Source organism: Setaria italica, chromosome VIII, assembly GCF_000263155.2.
Source record: "Setaria italica strain Yugu1 chromosome VIII, Setaria_italica_v2.0, whole genome shotgun sequence".
Taxonomy (NCBI): Eukaryota; Viridiplantae; Streptophyta; class Magnoliopsida; order Poales; family Poaceae; genus Setaria; species Setaria italica.
In genome coordinates, this window is record NC_028457.1 from 40,172,406 (window position 1) to 40,192,060 (window position 19,655).

Below are 19,655 nucleotides of genomic sequence, written 5' to 3' on the forward strand. Positions count from 1 at the left end.
TTGTATTCTCTCCCTTCCAAATTACAAGGCATTCCAAAAATTTCAAGTTTGATTAAAATTATAGAGAAAATTATAAAAATTTATGACATCAAATAGGTATACTATGAAAATATAATTGATGAAGAATCTAATGATATTTAGTTGACATCATAATATCATTATATTATCATATAAATTTCGTCAAACTTGAGATACTTTTAAGATTTTTGGAAGACTTATAATTTGGGATGGAGAGAGTATATTTCTTATACTAGCCCATCAAAGTTCATCAAAATTTCTCATAGACAAGCTGGATGTGCTGCCATGTCTCTTGTTTCAGCATGTAAATTATCCATCTGGTAGCTTTTTTTTAGGAAAGGGTGGATTTTTTTAAACACATTACACCAATATTATATATACAGTAGGAGCATTTGGGTTGGTGTTTTTTAGTCTTCCCTATGCTAGGGCTTTCTTCTCCGTCTCCAGCCTGCTAGCTGTTCTAGCCTTGCCTGGTATTGGTGGTGCCGTTGCTTCTACTTCCTCCTTGAGTATTATATATCAATTTTTTGTTTCGTTTTTATTTGCCCACCTGTTCTAGTGACGGTACAAAAGCTTCAGCAACTACGCATTAGTAGTGCTTGCTGTAGTCGATCGAGTTTGACTAGGATGATTCTCGTTAGAATAAAAGGAGTTGACTAGGATGAGTCATGGTAGCTCCTTACCTGTGTGCCGCACGCAAGCAGGAAAAAAAAAAAGTGGAGATGAAGCGATATCGATCATGCTGGACTGGAGGTCTGAACATGACTAGTGCACGATTAACACTATTTTCCTCAAACAGAAAATGTTATTTGCTAGAAGAATGAACAAAATATTACCATGACTAGTGCACATTTTCTCAAACAGTATCCCATAAGTATGTTTTAGCTGCTCATTTTCTCTGAGCACATTTTCGTAATCAACAGGATTGATTGTCTTAGAAGCTACCGAGATTTACTACTATTAGAACAGTTGTCTTGTCCATATACAACACCATTGCCTATTCAATACCGGAAATAGTAGAATTGCCGAGTGCATTCCATCGGGCACTCGGCAAAGATCATGTTTACCAATCAAAACACTCGGCAAAAAAATTGCACTCGGCAAAATTCCACGTTGCCGAGAGCAAAATATAACGAAACACTCGGTAACGAAATTGCATTGGGATTTTTTTTTGAAAAATGAATTGAAAACGGCACCAAGATTTCTAATTAGCACCATTTTCGTATATAGTTTAAAAAAATCAAAGGTCAAAATGGAGGGAAGCCGCACGTTGGTTGGTCGGTTTGCGCCCAAGTTTGGTATACGGCCGCATATGAGTTGTCTCCAATTTGTCTCCGCATGTACGGAAGTACGGCACCCAGTAGCCACGTCAGCACTTAGTCAGCGGGAACATGCAGCCAAGCCGCCCTTAGTTTCTGACGTTTATCGTCGGCGCCATCGTCATATATAATGCTGCCATTGTTTGCAAGCTAGGCTGCAACACAAACGCTGTAGAAATGACGCTCCAACTCCGATCACCTCTCCTAGCCCAGACAACTCTCTCCAGCTGCGTCCTCTTCTTTTCTCCCCATCTCCTCCCCAGGCCCAGTCGTCACCGCCGCCGGCGAGCTGATGGTCGTCTGGGGCCGGAACAGGGCCGAGAGGGCTCCCTCAGGAAGGCCTGCGACACGGGCCTTTACGTACGCCACCGTCATTCTCTACTTCCTCCGTGTCGCCGGCCACGGCAAATACCTGACCGACCTCTCCGGCCACGACGTCTCCACCGTCGGCGCCGACGTCAAGCACTGCCAGAGCGCCAAGAACGTCACCGTGCTCCTCTCCGTCGTCGCTGGCAGCTACAACTCCCCGGCCGCCGCCAGGGACGTCGCCGACCACCTCTGGAACGCCTTCCTCGGCGGCGGCTCCCGCCGGGGCGGCGTCCGCCGCCGCCCGTTCGGCGACGCCGTGCTCGCGGGTGCTCGTCAACGCCGACATGGGCGGCGGCGAGCTCGGTCTGTTCGAGCGCCTGCACGTGCGGTTCTACGATGAGGCCCGGTGCGGGTACGACCACCACGAGACGCGGCCGTTCTGGGGCGCGTGGCACATGTGGGTGTCAAGGTTCCCGGTGGCGAGGCTCCTCGTGGGGCTGCCGGCGACGGACGGGATGAGGGGGTGGATCGACCCCGCGACGCTGCGCGAGCGCGACAGCGTGCTGCCGTCGGTGCAGGGCGACCCCACCTACGGCGGACTCATGCTGTGGGACAGATACTACAACAAGCTAACGGGTTACAGCCGTGCCATCGATCCATGACTGATGACTCGATCCTTGCTCTGAAAATCCATGACTGAGAATTAGACGATGCATAAAGTGTTTTTGTGTCTTAAGGTCAAAGAGAGGGTCTTTCTTATGTAAAATTATATTGTCTTCTTATTATTTATTAATATAAGCTGGAATGAGGCAGTGTTTATGTGTTTGTATATCTCTTTTACTCCCTCCGTTCTTAAATATATGACGTTTAGGCAAGTAAATTAGTTTAAAATGAGGACTAGAAGTTTAAACAAATACGATGTAATTCAGAGCAAAAGTGACTCAGAGCATGTATAGTCAAATTATAATCAGATCGGAGTCGAGATAGCAAATAGGTTTAGCCAAACTCATCGAAGTAAACAATTTTATTTTTGAAAGAAAACACAAACAATTTTCATGCACAAAAAGTAATTTGAACAGGCATTGGCACCACACTTGCATGCTGACAATAACAAGTGTCTCGATATTGATCAGACCATGATGAGCTTGATGCGGAGGCCGTAGCGATTCCTCTTGTCGTAGTACCGGTTCCACAGCATGACGCCGCCGTAGTTGGGCGTCTCCTGCACCAGCGGCATCATCTCCATGGCCACCGCCTTGGGCTCCACCCAGCCGTCGCTCGCCGCGTCCGGCGCCGCCGGCAGCCTCACGTAGACCTTCGCCTCCTGGAACCGCTCCGTCCACCCCAGCCACGACCCGTAGAAGAACCTCTTGTCCGCCGACCTCAAGGAGCACAAAAGGTGTCGTTGTAGAAGCGCACGTGGATGCGCCGAACAGCCCCGTCGCCAGCGCCGCGTCCACGCCGCCGTCGCCCATGCACCGCGGCGTCGCCGTCAGGAGCACCGCGTTCGCCTTCTCGCCGCCGTACCCGTACCTGTACCAGGCGAGGCGCCGTGCCAGCACGTCGTAGTTCGCCGACCCGCCGTGGTCGACGTACAGGTCGACGCCGTCGAGCACGGCATCGCCGAACGGCCGGGGCACGCCGCGGCGGCCCCCGCCGAGGTACGCGTGACAGAGGTGGTCGACGAGGTCCCTTGCCGCCCGGGCGGTGGGCAGGGAGTACCGGTCGCCGTCGCCGCCGACGGAGAGGAGCACTGTGACGTTGTTTTGCGGTCTGGCAGTGCTTGACGTCGGCGCCGACGGAGGACGCGTCGTGGCCGGAGAGTTCAGCAGAGTATATATGCGCCGTGGCCGAAGACGCTGAGGAAGGAGATGATCACCATGGTGTAGGTGCCGGTGTCGCAGGCCTCGCGGAGCGAGCCCTCGTCCCTGTTGCGGCCCCAGAAGATGGTCAGGTCCTCCGTGTCTTGCCGCCGGCGGCTGGGCCGGTGACGACGCCGGCAAGCAACAGTGCTAGGAAGGGAAGCATTGGCGGCGGGAGTGATGGGATATGGTTGAGCTTGCGTGGCAGTGACTGCCCCGGTTTGAGACTAATGTTCTTTCTTTTCTCTGAAACTAGAACTTAGTTCAGAACTAGTGGTGATGCCATTTAGAGCTTTGCTTGCTGGTCTCAACAAACTGGTTAGCGGGTATTCAGAGCTTCTACGGTAACCAGTAGACTTCTCAGCAGAGGTCTCAACAAACTCCCCCGTGTGGTCAGTGGGTATTCAGAGCTCCACACCAGCAATCTCAAACTGGCTACCCTGCTCCAGCTCCACAGCAGCCGCAGCAGCAGAAGCCCAACCGCCCCCCACAACTTTCCTGTTATAATTGTGGGAAGTCAGGTCACTTCGCTCATGACTGCAAGGCGCCTCCCAAACCAGCTATCACCAATGCACCTGCTCAAGGCCAAAATTCCAACAAGAGCAAAAGGCAAATGGTCCAAGTCAGGAATGGACGTGTCAACTATACCACACTCACAGAACTTCCGGATGGTGCACTCATCATGGCGGGTACATTTTCTGTCAGAAATCAACATGCAGTTGTTTTATTGATTCTGGTGCATCGCATAGCTTCATCAGTATATCTTGTTCAGTTAGACATGGGTTTCCATTTGTACACACAAAGCAAAACTTTATTATTTCCTCTCCGGGTGGTAAAATAGGGTTCAATCAAATGGTACACCAAGTTCCTATTAAACAATTCCTACGGATCCGATTATCTTGGGAAATCAAGACATAGATATCATTTTAGGAACAAATTGGATGACTCAACATGGGGTTCTGATAGATATTTCTGTGAGGGACGTGGAAATAAATTCTCCCACACAGGGGGCCACCACTCTTTACTTACCAACTCATATCTGCACAAACTCTTCAGCTTATGCTATGCTACAGTCTAAGTTAGAAGACATTTTCGTGGTATGTGAATATCTTGATGTCTTTCCGGATGACTTGCCGGGTTTGCTGCCGGATAGAGAGATTGAATTTGCCATCGAGTTATAACCGGACACGGCATCCATCTCTAAAAGACCTTATCGAATGCCACCAAAAGAATTAGCTGAGCTTAAGGTCCAACTTCAAGAACTTCTAGATAAAGGCTATATTCGTCCGAGTACATCTCCATGGGGTTGTACCGCATTATTTATGAAGAAAAATCATCTTGCAAATTAATCTCCATCTATACAATTAGTTTTGTAATTAGTCTATGTTTAATACTTCTAATTAGTATCTAAATATTGGAGGTGACATGAATTTTAGGAGGTCCTAAGGAACCAAACACCCCCTGATTATTCCTGCCTCCGCCTGCCTGTCTTGGGTCGTAGGTGTCGCAGTCTAGCATGCCCGTGTTGTCACCTCAGGCTCGGCAAAGCTATTGCGGGGGTGTTTGGTTCTTTAGAACCACCTAAAATTCTCATCACATCGAATGTTTAGATACTAATTAGGAGTATTAAACATAGACTAATTACAAAACTAATTGTACAGATGGAGGCTAATTTGCGAGATGAATCTATTAAACCTAATTAGTCCATGATTTGACAATGTGATGCTACGGTAAACATGTGCTAATGATGGATTAATTAGGCTTAATAGATTCATCTCGCGAATTAGTCTCCATTTGTGCAATTGGTTTTGTAATTAGTTTATGTTTAATACTTCTAATTAGTATCTAAACATTCGATGTGATGAGAATTTTAGGAGTGCCTAAAGAACCTAACACCCCGTACTATAGCCAAGCTAGCTCCTGTGGACACGATTCTTGAGGTCCCGTTTTGAGCACGAGAAGAGGATGCCATAGAGAACGAAAAAGGCAAAGCTCGACAGTATTGCCTTAGGGGAGTTTGTTCCTTGAGCTAAAGTTTAGTCCGTGTCACATCGAATATTTGGAGGCTAATTAGGAGGAGTAAATATGAGTTAATTATAAAAGTAATTGCATAGATGGAGGCTAAACGGCGAGACGAATCTATTAAGCCTAATTAATCCATCATTAGCGAATGTTTACTGTAGCATCACATTGTCAAATCATGGACTAATTAGGCTTCATAGATTCGTCTCGCCGTTTAGTATCTATCTGTGTAGTGGGTTTTATAAATAGTCTATGTTTAATACTCCTAATTAATTTTTAAATATTTGACGTGATAGGTGTTAAAAATAAGCAAATGGACTTTAGCTTTTTAAACATTTGACGTGATAGGTGTTAAAAATAAGCAAATGGGCCTTAGCTTTGCTCTATTCATCAACGATAGAGAAAAACAACTTGCACAGACAAGTACTCCATCCAGATTACCGTGTAGGAGTAGGAACATTTTGGTACGCACCGGGGGTAGGGTACTCTCTGTCCTACTGCCATGTGGGGCCACCAACTGGGTTTGCGTACCTCCATTGCCGGGTGCTTACAAGGCTAGGGGACTACGAGGACGGAGGATCTAGGGACTAGGGGTGGCCTCGTAGCAAACGTCGCAGCAATGTGTGTCTGTCTGTCAGAATGATCTGTCTGTCCTGATATATTCACTGGCGATGAAAACGGTTCCCGTCCCGATCGACACCATATCTCGTATTAACGGTTACATTGAACCAAAGATCAGGCACCAGGCATCAGGGATTGCTCGCTCGCTCCAGAGGCGGGCTTCATCTCGGCATGCTTGCCAGAACCTGGTATTGGTATGGGATGGAGGGGAGTGCTGGAAAACTACCTTATTCCTGTGCTTCCAGAGCAGCAAGAAGCTGGAGAAATGCCGAGCCGGAACTGGGACGGAACTTTTTTTTTTTTTTTTGAAAAGGACACCCGAACATTTAGCCCATGAAACCTCCCAGCGGCCTGGCCCATGGGCCGCCAGCCCGCCACACCCCCACCCGGGCCACCCCACGCGCCCGGCGCCTCCTCCAGGATCCAGTCCTCTCCTCGCCAGCCACCGGTAGAACGCTGGGACTCCCATCTCCGACCGACCTGCCCTGCCGCCGGATCTCTCCCCCGTGCTTCAGGCCTCCCTCTCGCGGGGCGGCGCTTCTGGAAGCTTCTAGCGCGGCCGCCAACACCTCCACCCAGGCCGGCCACCGGCGCCTCGTGGACGCACCAGCCCGCCAGCGCCAAGCCGGCGTGGACCCACCAGCGCTCCCCCGCCGCGGCTTCAGCGGCGGCCGGGCCCGGATCCGGGCCGACCTCCATGGTCGGCGACATCTTCGGCCGGAGCTGGTCCTCCGCTGAGCTCGGCATCCCGCAGGCCAACAACCCTGCCCTCTTCAGCGACCTCCTCGGCTCCGCGCTTGGTGGCTCCAAATATAAATGGTCAGATCCAAATACAAATAGCATACATGGTCAGATCCAAATATTTGTATTTGGAAAATATTTGGATCTGAGCATTTATATCTTCTCAACTTTGATTTTTTTTCAAGCAATTATCGGGATGTCCTAAACTGGATCCGCCCCTGGATTTCAGATGTTCCACAGCAAGTCCCTCCCTAGGCCCAAGGACACGTCGGTGGTCGTCGTCGTCTTGGAGACAACCGAGGTGTACATTGTGATCAGCTTGTCGACGAGGGCCGATACTCAGGTAATATATGTCGACCCGACCACGGGCGCCCTGCGCTACTTGGGGAAGCACGGGGAAGATGTTTTCGATTCCGAGGCTGCGGCATTGAACTACATCACTGATGGATCAAGGATTTTATCCAAGAGCACCACCTATGGGAAAGCAGTGCTGGGCTATGCAGTGTTAGGAAGCTATGCTTTGCTTTTGGTTGCAACGCAGCTGAGTGCAACAGTTCCCAATCTGCCCGGAGGTGGGTGCATACACACAGTGGCGGAGAGTCAATGGATAAAGATCCAGCTGCAAAACCCTCAGCCCCAGGGGAATGGAGAGCAGAAAAATATCCGTGAATTGGCTGATCTTGATATTGACGGGAAGTACTACTTTTGTGAGACAAGGGATGTTACCAGGCCATTTCCAAGTCGTATGACAGTATGGGAACCAGATGAGGAATTTGTTTGGAATGAGTGGCTGTCAAAGCCTTTTAAGGACATCGGCTTGCCAGGACACTGTGTCATTCTTTTACAGGGGTTTGCTGAGTGTCGAAACTTTGGAGGTGCTGGGCAGCAAGGTGGGTTAGTTGCCCTTATTGCACGTCGGAGTCGGTTGCATCCTGGAACCCGCTATTTGGCTCGTGGACTGAATGCATGTTCAGGCACAGGCAATGAGGTAGAGTGTGAGCAACTTGTTTGGGTTCCACAAAAGGGTGGAGGGCGCATCCCTTTTAGCTCATATATCTGGCGGCGTGGAACTATACCGATATGGTGGGGTGCAGAAATAAAGAATGCTGTGTCAGTAGAAGCTGAAATTTATGTTGCTGATGATCCTTACAACGGGAGCTTACAATACTACCAACGACTGAGTAGAAGATACGGCAATAAATCATCTGAAGAGAATGTATCTAGGCAAAAGAAATCTGGAATGGTTCCCATTGTTTGTGTTAACTTACTAAGATATGCTGAAGGAAAAACTGAGTCAGTTCTTGTTGATTGTTTCAAAGAATCTCTACAGTACATGAAGTCTACTGGAAAGCTTGGAAGCACGTGGATCCAGTTGATAAATTATGACTGGCATGCCACTGTGAAGTTAAAAGGACAGCAGCAGACAGTTGAGGGCCTATGGAGACATCTTAAAGCACCTACAATGGCCATTGGCTTCAGTGAAGGGAATTACTATGATGTAAGACAGCAGCTTAAGGAATGTAAAGGATCGATTATCTGCAATGACGACATAAATGGCGGATTTTGCATGGAATCTACTCAAAATGGGGTGATACGTTTCAATTGTGCTGACTCCCTTGATCGGACCAATGCTGCTAGTTACTTTGGGGCACTTCAAGTTTTTGTTGAACAGTGTAGTCGATTGAGTATCTCACTCGATGTAGATGCAATGTTTGGGTTATCAAGCAGATATTCTGAATATGACAGTCGAAATGCTCGTTCTTTGCCCCCTGGATGGGAGGAGCGCTTTGACTCTGTAACAGGGAAATCATTTTATATTGATCATAATACACGTACGACCACATGGGAACATCCATGCCAGGAGGCTCCACAGAAGCCCTGGAAGAGATTTGATATGACATTTGATCAGTTCAAAGGCTCAACAATGCTTGCTCCAGTGAACCACCTTGCTGAACTTTTTCTTTTGGCTGGCGATATCCATGCCACGTTGTACACTGGCTCAAAAGCTATGCACAGTGAGATTCTGAACATATTCAAAGAGGAAACCGGAAAGTTTAGTAAATTTTCAGCTGTTCAGAATGTGAAGATTACAGTGCAAAGAAGGTTCCACAATTATGTGAATGATAGTTCCCGCCAAAAGCAGTTGGAGATGTTCCTTGGATTGAGGCTATATAAGCATCTCCCGTCCATTCCTATATTCCCTCTCAAAGTAGGTAAACTTACACATTATCAGTATATTTCTTGCAAATTTACATTATTGGTCTTGATTTCAGTATTACTATTGTATTATACTTTTTTTGGTAACATCCTGGATCTTGAAATTTTAGGTGCTATCAAGGCCATCTGGATGCATGTTGAAACCAGTTCCTAGTATCACCCCAGTGGCTGATGGTGGTTCCAGTCTTCTCAGCTTCAAAAAGAAGGATCTTATTTGGGTATAGTTCTCCTTTAAGTACACTGTCCAGTAGTACTCCCTGATTGCTATCTGTTTTATTTAATTATAGTCTTGATCTTTTTTTTCACATAGCACGTTAAAGGCTTCTGCTCCTGCAGGTATGTCAGCAAGGTGCAGACTACGTTGAACTTTTTATATACCTTGGGGAACCTTGTCAAGTCTGTCAACTGCTTCTTACTGTCTCCCATGGTGCTGAAGATTCTTCCTATCCAGCATCAGTAGATGTTAGAATTGGCTCAAGCATAGATGCCCTTAAGCTCGTGGTTGAGGTCCTTGTCTCTATCTTACCTCACTGGTTTATTATCATATGTATTTTTTCTTTCTTCAGTTGTTTCATCAAGTTTCTTTGCAAATAAAAAGTTAGTTTGCATATTTTTACGATTTGGCTTACTGAACTATCCCCCCTGTGCCCAAACTCAAGATTGCAGACACACAAAAACGGAAGTTTCTAAAAATTGAGCTTCACCTGATCTGATCAAAATCTGGGTTTAAGACACCTTGCTATGTTGCGATTCCAACAATTTGAACTACGGCACATGACTTTGCTTGGTTCAGAACCAGAGTTAAACTGCGTGCCAATAACTTTGGCTACCAAATGATATGGATCGACTAGGGATAGCAGGAAGAAACCTGCTAGTCGCTCTCCCTCTTAGGGTTTCTTCTTTCTTGATTACAACTGATGATGTGGCTAGGCACTTACAGACATCTCCCTAACAGTAGATGCTAAGTTGCTAACCAATGGCAATAAATCTATCTAATCTAAACCAATTCTGAACAAACTTAAAATAAGTGTGTCTGGCTGCTGCTGCTGCTGCAGAACTGGTTATGTTTACTGTAGAGCTGCATGTCATTTCATTAATAGAACAAGAAAAGTTTGTTAGGTTACAGGCCCTAACTGCCTACATTACACTTATAACATACACGCAACAGACATGTAAAAGATGACCATACTATCAAAGAGAATAAAGGATCTTATCTAGCTAAAAGCAAGCTGAGATCCCTAGCTCAAGCCGAGCACCACAGAGAGTCATGTAGATTTAAATTTGGTTATTGCTCCATCTGATATTGGTTTCATTGGATATATTTATGTCATTGTTAAAGTATCATTTTGTATTTTTCAACAGTTATGCAATTACTTCTCTACACATTTTCTGTGTATGCCAGCTGCTTGAATTTGAATAAATCATATTTTCTTGTCTATGAAATCCAATTAAAGCATGCAGATGCATTAAACTTATTTAATTTTTAAGTACAACTCTCCCCTTTTGAGGCAATTTTTCATTCCTTGCTAGCGAACCAAGGCCCTGCTCATGTGATTGTTTTCATTTGTTCCGTCTTGAACGTCGTATTTAACTGGTGGATGAATATTAATTGGGAGATTGTTTGTTTAGGGTGCTTGCATTCCACAGTGCTCGAATGGCACAAATTTATTGATACCTCTCACTGGAAGAATTGATCCAGAGGACTTAGCTGTTACAGGGAAAAGTGCTAGGCCCAATGTTCAAGAGAGCACGTACCTTCCTTTGTTATATGACTTTGAAGAGCTAGAAGGAGAACTAAACTTTTTAAATCGGGTTGTTGCATTATCTTTTCATCCATCTTCCATATCAAGGACACCCATCACTCTTGGTGAGGTAAATTTTTATGAATTTGTTAGACTGAGGCACTTTGAAAAGTTATTCTCTATATCTTTTTCTTGACGAGTTTGAAATCCTTTTTAACAGATTGAAGTACTTGGAATTTCTCTTCCATGGGCAGACATGTTAAACAATAGTGGACGTGCTCCTGAATTTATGGAGCTTCTCCATAAAAAATCAAGCGCTCACTGTGATATGGGTTCAAAGTCTTTTGCAAATTCTTCTGGGCCTGTGAATGATTCTCGTGGCAGTGAGGGGTCTTATACTAAAAGTTCATCGTCAGCTCAACCAGGTGGTTCGGAAAATTTGTTGGATTTTCTCACAGGTGATTTTGACATGTCAAAGTCACATATAACTGAAAATATGTCTTTTGGTAATGGGGAACAAACAAACTTCTTAGATGATGGATTTGATGTTAACCCTTTTGCCTCTGCATCAGAAGTGCCTGTTCCTACAGTGAATAACCAGGTTGAAGAATGTGGCAGCACACAGCTTTATCTTAAATTTTTTGAATCTTTTTCTGGCAATAATAAGGTATCCATCTGTAATCTTATTTTATTATTTTTCTTATCTTATTTTGTTGTATCTGTGTTAAGCATTCCTTCTTTTTTTTAAAAAAAAACGTTGAGCAGAGCTTGTCCTGAAGTTACCAGTAATATCTTGAATTGCTCTTTTATCCGATAAATGGGCAAGATTGTAGTTTCTAGTAACAACATTACCAAAACCTTTTCTTTTCTCGAACACACACGAGAGCTGCGTATCATTGTATTAAGAAGACAAAAAGGGGTAGATAACCCTAACGACACACCCAAAGAAAAATCAACACACTCACATCTAGGTTCAATAATTACATATGCGCCTGTGCTAAAACTGAAAACCTACCACGACCATAGCTGCACTTTAACCATCCTCTTATGACAGGTTACTGAATCTTTAGTTCTATTCAGGTTACAGCTGTCTATTTCTTATATGCTTGTGTACTTTACATATGTTTAAGGTTCTAGCGCTATTGCTTTCCTATCTTCTCAATACATACTTGCTTATTGTGAAAAAAATAGGAACAGAAATAGTCCTCTTTTGAAAAAAAAAGTGTGTATGAATTTAAATCCAATACAGATGTAAACTTTATCATCTTTCCAGGGAAAGGGTCTTACCTTTGAGGAAGTGATGAAACTTGAAATAAAACGTCTCCATCTTGGTCTTTCTGCTGCTGAAAGGGACCGGGCATTGTTATCAATTGGTGTTATTCCTGCCACAGTAGATCCAAACCGTTCAGTTGATTATTCTTACCTGTTGAAGCTGTCCAGCTTAGCTGATAATCTAGCACTGCTGGGCCATGCAGTCCTTGAGGATCGTGTTAATGCTTCAATAGGGCTTGAAAAGGGCAGTGGACACGCTATAGATTTTTGGAACATCAGTGAAAATGATGATTCCTGCTATGATGGGGCATGTGAAGTCCGTGCTCCATCTTCATTACAGGCTTCAGCCACTAGAGAAAATCAATCAGTATTTGTGGAATGTTCCCAGTGTGAAAGGACAGTTTGCAAAGCTTGCTGTGCTGGTAGAGGGGCCTTCCTTTTGCTCAACACCTATAGGGATCTGAAGATATATGGTGGGAGTCAAGGTGGTGGCTATTCAGCACTTGCAGATAGTTTTGTGTGCAAATCATGCTGCAGTGAAATCATCAAACGTGCATTGTATGTGGATTATGTTCGGGTTCTTCAGAGTTTACGGAGAAAATATCGTGCAGAGAAAGCAGCAATGGATGCTGTGAATCAGGTCTGCCAGCTGGAGTCCAGCAAAGTATCTGATTTATCGCAAAGTATTCAAACTGGTCAGAGACAATTGAAGCAGATCCTTGATGGTGAAGAGTCCCTTGCAGAATTTCCATATGCAAGCTTTTTACAAACGGTATTTCTAAACTCTGTGCTATGCTATCATAACCTGTACTCCTGTATATTGTGCTGCCCTTTGTTATAAGTACATTCTGCTGTATTTATAACACTGTTGTGTTTTCCCATGGACCATGGGAATACAGTTATAAATTGGCCTTATGCGTATCATTCTTTTTTTCTTCTAAAGACCCTACCTCCTATTTTTATTTTCTTGTATGAAGTTTGACAGATAATGCTTTGATCAAGCCCTCATGTTCTATTACTCAGGTTGAAACTGCTGATGACTCTGAACCACTGCTTTCGTTACTGGCACCTCTTGGTGCCGGAGATTACAATTCTTACTGGAAAGCTCCTGGGGCTAACACTTCAGTGGAGTTCTCGATTGTTCTTGGTGGTTTATCAGATGTTGCAGGAGTTGCCATAATTGTCAGTTCTTGCGGTTACACATCTGACTGCCCTATTGTAAGATGGCCTATTTTACTTTCTCTTTCTTCATCATTTTATCCTTTATTTTATCTATAAATCTCTACAGACAATGTTAAGTCAGGCATACATTAATATGATATATACGGGATCCCAGCTATATCAATATACCTCACTAGACATTTCTTGTTTGTTGATGATTGAGAAAAAAGGAGGATATTTAAACTGAAGTTACTGGAATTATACTTTTAGCCATGAAATCATGTAGCTTGATCAAATGCATGTTCTTTCTGAGCAAGAGAAGGAAAACATTTCAGTTCAGCTGTCTGCTTACATGTTGATTACAAGGGAACCAATGTGAAAATATTATCTCCCTCTGCAGAATTGTATGCCACATCAGCATGAGAGACATCTCATGCTCTTGCCCATTTATTTCCAAGAATGTCCACAAAAATGAAGGAGAACTTGCAAAGAGAGAAATAATTCTTAACATGGGTTATACCGAGAGCAAAATCTGGTTTTATTCAAGACAAAATGCTAATATGCTATCAAATATCTGGAGCTGCATTAGTACTTTGGTTCTAAACCTACACTTCAGGATTGCGCTTATGCTCTTTGCAATTCAATTTATGACTAGTAATAGCAGTGGTTTCCAGTCTTATGATGTTTGTGGCTTCATAATTCTGTGATAGTCACCTGTCCTTCTATACATGCACCGTTACTGTCGCTATGACCACACAAATACATCTAATGTGTTGAAATAATCCTGGTCTGGAGTTAGTTCAATGTGCAAGAGCTTCAGACATATTTTGCATATACTTCAGAGTTTATCTGTGCATAACAAGAGGATCATTTGAACTAGCCTTTTGGGTTTCTGGAACCAATGCAATGTCCAAGAGCTGCAAAACATCTTTTCCATATTCTGACAGAGTTAGCTATCTATGCATAACAAGATCATTTGAACTAACCTGTTGAGCTGTTTCATTCTCTGTTCCTTCAGTGCATGTTTTCTTTTCTAACAAACTTTTTTGCTTTCATATGCTAATAATCGTGCTGCTTGTCCAGGTAGAGATATGGGCCAGTAATAGAATACAGCGAGAAGATCGTACATTCATAGGAAAGTGGGATGTACAAGATATAATATCTTCATCTCCGCAGCTTTGTGGACCTGAAAAATCTAGTAGAATAAGTGGAGAACCAAGACACATTAAATTTCACTTCCCAAATCCTATCCGCTGTCGTATCATTTCAATAAAAATGACACTTCCCCATATTGGTTCTCATTCAACCAAGTTTAGTGAGGAGTTTGATCTTCTGTCATTGGGTGATAGCTCATTTTATGAATCAAAGCCAACCAGTCCACAGAATTCATTTATCCATGCAAAAAGAATTATTGTTTTCGGTAGTTCTTTGAGGAAGGAGATGGGTTCTGACACATCTGGGGGAATAATGAGAATGAAAAGTTATTTAGACAGATCACCGCCCTTGGGGAGATTTAGGGTAAACCCTATGTCTTTTGCTGAACAGTTTCCATATTTTGATTCTGGCTATTACTGAAGCTTTTCTTCTGTATTTTCCAGATTCCAGTTGAAGCTGAGAGGCTAAGAGATAATGATCTTGTTCTTGAGCATTATCTCTTACCTAATTCACCTGGAATAGCTGGATTCCGGCTTGACTTTTTCAGTATTATAAGGCCTCATGTGACCCATTCACCATCCTCATCAGAATTGTACATGAGGGAGTTTTCATTGACACGAATGGAAGATAGATTTGTAAATCAAGCAATTCTTTATATGCAGGTCACAATTGTTAAGGTACTAAGACATTGCCTCTTCTCAAAATTTTATTATTTCAGTGGTATGGTTCATTATTTTCTGCTTCCTGTGATCTCCTTTAATGCTTGTCCCTGTACAGTCCAAACCGTCATAGAGTGGGCCCAGGTGGTCGTGTGACCTAGTTTTGCTGATAGGTTTTCTTGCTGACAGTTTTGCATTTTGCAAAATGTTTTTTTTTCTCTCGTTTCATGCTAGTATGGAATATTCAACTGAAACTTCACCATTTATATAGTGGTGATCGTTAGATAAGCTGCCTCTTCATATCTCGAATGACTATACACAATAAAATATTGCTATTTCAGTTTTTTTAGGTTTGCTGCAAACTTATCATTTTTTACATAATGTTAATCAAGGGTTTGATAAGCATACAGCTGAACCTTATATATATAGTCCAGTCTTTTGAGTGCTTATTTTGTTTTTTCATAAAACATTTCTTTTGTGCTCTTGGTTTTGTACAGGAGTCTGGCAAGCTGGTTGTAGAGGAATACCGTTTACCAGAAGTCAAAGCGAGTACACCACTGTATTTTGATTTTCCTGATCTGCAACAAGATGTCCGTTGTGTTATGTTTAGATTACTTGGGGATGTCACTGCCTTTGTTGATGACATTTCTGAGCTTGACGGCTTAAACTCGCGAAATCTTCCTTTGGCATCTGGACTGTCTTTGTCAAATAAGATCAAGTTGTACTACTACGCAGATACATATGAGATGGGAAAGATCGGCAGTCTCTCAGCAGTATAAAATATCTGAGGTAGGAAATCATGACATTCTAAATGCTAGCTTATGAGTCTTGTCTGATTAAAGAGTTCTTAACTTGATTTTTGACAATCAAGTTATGCTTATTTTCAGAAGAAAGTTTCAGTTGATAAAGGATATATGATAAAGCTAAAATGCATAACATAAATTGGGTTATCAGTTATCACCTCTCTTCTCGCTTAAGCTACCTACACTCCTATTTTGAATTAGAATTACATGTAGATGGCTATGGATCCACTTTATCGAGGGTCTCTTCTCTAGATTAAGCTACCTCTGTAGACATGGATTCATCCTTAACACCCTCCAAAGAAAAATCGTGTACCCAGGCCGTTATGGTCCTGACCCTAGACTCCTATTTCGAATTAGAATTACATGTGGATGGGTCTAGATCCAGTCTATACTGGCTTATCCATGCTTAGAAGGAATTTAAAATTTAGGAACACCTCACGTTTCAAATGAGATGGAGCTTATCAGCCCCAGCAATAAACGTTTACTCTGGCCCTGGTGACACTTATCTGAATGTTCTGCTGAATCATGAAACTATGAATTGGTATGCGTGGGTTATTGTGTACTATAGCCTACATCTGTGTAGTAGATTGCCTAATACTGCTCTTTTACTTTTTGTTTACCTGTGTTTAGGTCGTACATGCCAACATGGGATATTAACAGGTGGTAGAAGGTTATTGTCAACTATTGTTTCTGTACTCTGCCTTGATGCGCGGCTGTTGCGACAAATACATGATGCCTTTTTGGACCATTCTTTTTCTTTGGTTTTCACGATCAGATGATGATCCAATTTGAGGGATCATGGGATTTTGCTAGTAGAATTTCTGGAAGTTCAATTTTAGGTAGAATATCTGGAAATTCAGTACGATTGCAGTTTCAGAAACTGCCAGGTACATTTGTCAATATCTGCACTGTATTCTTTTTCGCTCATACGTATTTTAAGCACTGAACTTTACCGATTGTTCATTTGTATGCTACACGGCAATGCTGAGGTTACCATTCTCTTAACTTGAACATTTGATTGATATTGCATTGACGCTATGGAACAAAAAAAGTGGTAACCTGTTGTTTAATGGCAGCACTCGTCCTATAAACTAAATATATAGCATCAGCGGGTAAGAGCTGATTTTATATTGGTTTTGTTGTATCCTTACCGCCAAAGGTTATAAAAGACCAAACAAACAATATTTTGAGAAAAGACCACAAATTTGCTAGCCAAAATGGGCTGGTAAAATAGAGGTTAGTTACCACTTGCCAGTCACATTGGCATGTGGACCCATGGACCAGGTAAAATGTTTCGTTTTATACACCAACATTGTCTTCAAAACACAGTTTTTAATTTATTTATTTTACAATGTTTATAAAGCACAGTAAACCTATCATGAGATTGCTTGTCAAGACAAATCTTCTTGTTTCCAAATATCTGAAACTATGTGTAGGTTGTAATCTTACACGATGGAGTAATAATCAGGTTAATATTCTTGGGAGAAATGTTTTGATTCCTTGGATTTGGTCGAGTAGGGTTTCACTCCAATGTCTCGGCTGTGGCTGTTCGGCTTGTGATATCCTAGAAGGTGTAATTCAAGGTCTGCTGACTGCTAGGTAGATTACCCTGTTTGGTTTGGGTCGGACTCCAGTTCAAGTTTTCTATGACCTGCAGCCGTGACTAGGAAGGCTAGCCGATCGACGGCCGGGGGCGCTGTGCTATGAACAGAACAAGGCGAACGTGACGTACGGGAAGCTAGGCCTGTCATCTCATCCGATCGCGCACGAGCGGGGGTCCGAGGACACACACAAATCTGAACAGAATACTACAACGAGAGGACTACGAGGATCTAGGATAACTAACGTCGTAGCAATAATGTGTTTGAGTACACAATTATCCGTCCTTGGGTAGTAAATGTAGCCTCATTAGATCATAATTTATAATTTTGTAATTGAGTGATAACGGACTAATGTCTTGTCAAGAATGTACCTTAGGTTTCTAGTAGGTTCTAAGAATGCAAATCAAATCATGGTAAAGTCAAAATCATGGTATTCAAGTATCTAAGCTATGATATTTGTGGTATTCAAGTATCCAAGTTATGGTATTCCCGTAACCAAACCATAGTATCTAAGATTATTCTATAGTATTCAAGCATCAAAGTGATGATATTTTTGGTGCTTGCATTGGATGAGCCGAAGAGAGAAAGGAACCATTGGATGTTTCAATGATCTATAGGATAAGTGTCAGAGCAACCATCAGATCAATTAGAACAACATGCTGCAGCTATCTGAGTTAAGACCATCGGACGTTCCGATGATAGGATGTCTAGAAGCGTCGGATGAATTCGGAGGTAAAGGTGTAAAGACAAAGAAAACCCTCTAGCAGCTATCTGAGTTAAGATCATCGGACGTTCCGATGATAGGATGTCTAAAAGCGTCGGATGAATTCGGAGGTAAAGGATGTAAAGACAAAGAAAATCCTCTAGCACCAGATGATCATATGCTACGCCAAGAGGAGCGTCGGATGAAGCATATTTACTTTATGAAGTTCCTGAGAGGTTTTGACTATAAACCCTTCAGCACCGGATGATCCGATGGTACCATCTGATGAAACGTCGAATGAATTTTGAGTCTACGAAGAACTTGGGCGCGGGGAAGCTAACGGCTAATTGCATCGGATGTTCCGATACATGTCAAAAAGGAATCATCGGAACATCCAATGGTAAACTTTAACTAGCCATTGGAGCAACGACACTTTGATGCTTTAGGTTATTTATACCCCCTCCACTCGACCATTTAATGTTGCTGGAGTGTGCAAGAATCCTTTGGAGATCAAGACTCATCAAAAACACATCCAAGTCACCGAAAGTGCATAAGTGATTAATCAAAGCTTAGCACAAGCTTAGAAGAGTGTTTAGTACTAGGATAGGCCTAGAGAAGAGAGAGTGTAAGGTGTTTTGCCTTGTGATCAGTTTAAGGAGTGAACCACAGCTGTACAAGGTGTGCCGACGCCTTGGAGCCTTAGTGGTTCACCGGTAAGTCTTCGACCCTCTGGCTTGGTGTGGAGCGGCATAGACGACCGTGTGTGGGAGACGAGGAGACCCCTTCCTTGGTGGAGAAACTCCGTAGTGAAGATGGCATCAAGGTGACTGGAAAGAGAGGGAGTGGTGAGCTTTGCGTTAGTGGCAAGTTTCTCATCCGGCTTGGCACGAGCCTTTGTGGCGAGTCCAAGACCTTGATCGGAAGAGACTTGGTGACCGGGAGTATATCCTTGGTGGAGCTCAAACATGGACTAGGGTTGACTACCGATACCGTACGATAAATCGTGGTGCCCGAGTTTGCATTCTTCCTAACCCACTCCTTTACGTTTCCGCATTTCATACTTGCAATTTGAGTTCTTAACTTAATTACTTAATTATTAGAGTAGAATCTTGATATGATTGGTTTGCAAAACTTGTTTTGAGTGGGAAGAATTATTAGATCAACTATAAATTGCACATCTAGATAGCACGATCTAGTTTATATTTTGAAACAAATAGTGAAAGTCATAGGCTAAGATTTTTAAATTTGTCTAATTCACCTTCCCCTTTTAGGCTACAAGCACCAATTCTTTGCACCCCATGTATTCGCGGCCTCTCCACGTGACGGGTCCTCGCATCGCAGGGGTTGCAGTCTGAAATCGCATCGGACCGATATGATGGTACTCCTCTCTTTAGCAGCGAATGCTGTGATCTCTCTAACGTATCTGCCCTTCAGTCCTTGTCTCCCTCCT

General features: G+C 43.4%; 1 protein-coding gene and 1 pseudogene across 2 annotated transcripts; both read left to right on the forward strand.

The window, feature by feature from the left end:
* Window positions 1-1,356: 1,356 nt before the first annotated feature.
* LOC101760522 lies at window positions 1,357-2,475 on the forward strand (annotated as a pseudogene).
* Window positions 2,476-6,582: 4,107 nt separating this feature from the next.
* On the forward strand, window positions 6,583-16,927 carry LOC101756179 (probable phosphoinositide phosphatase SAC9). Of its 2 annotated transcripts, none has more exons than XM_004979983.3 (12): window positions 6,583-6,970; window positions 7,122-9,101; window positions 9,220-9,327; window positions 9,446-9,616; window positions 10,739-10,981; window positions 11,072-11,518; window positions 12,125-12,895; window positions 13,147-13,341; window positions 14,368-14,802; window positions 14,883-15,116; window positions 15,596-15,887; window positions 16,532-16,927. In XM_004979983.3, exons 1-11 carry the CDS (start codon window positions 6,968-6,970, stop codon window positions 15,875-15,877), a joined length of 4,869 nt encoding a protein of 1,622 aa, XP_004980040.1. In that variant the 5' UTR covers window positions 6,583-6,967; the 3' UTR covers window positions 15,878-15,887; window positions 16,532-16,927. The 2 variants fall into 2 exon arrangements, with proteins under 2 accessions (XP_004980040.1, XP_022684980.1); XM_022829245.1 differs by lacking the exon at window positions 16,532-16,927 and adding an exon at window positions 15,986-16,100.
* The last annotated feature ends 2,728 nt before the right edge of the window (window positions 16,928-19,655 follow it).

Coding starts and splice junctions, on each gene's coding strand:
- LOC101756179 (XM_004979983.3), top strand. Junction 13,342..14,367: donor ACACATCTGACTGCCCTATT/GTAAGATGGCCT, acceptor CTGCTTGTCCAG/GTAGAGATATGGGCCAGTAA. Junction 14,803..14,882: donor CGCCCTTGGGGAGATTTAGG/GTAAACCCTATG, acceptor TGTATTTTCCAG/ATTCCAGTTGAAGCTGAGAG.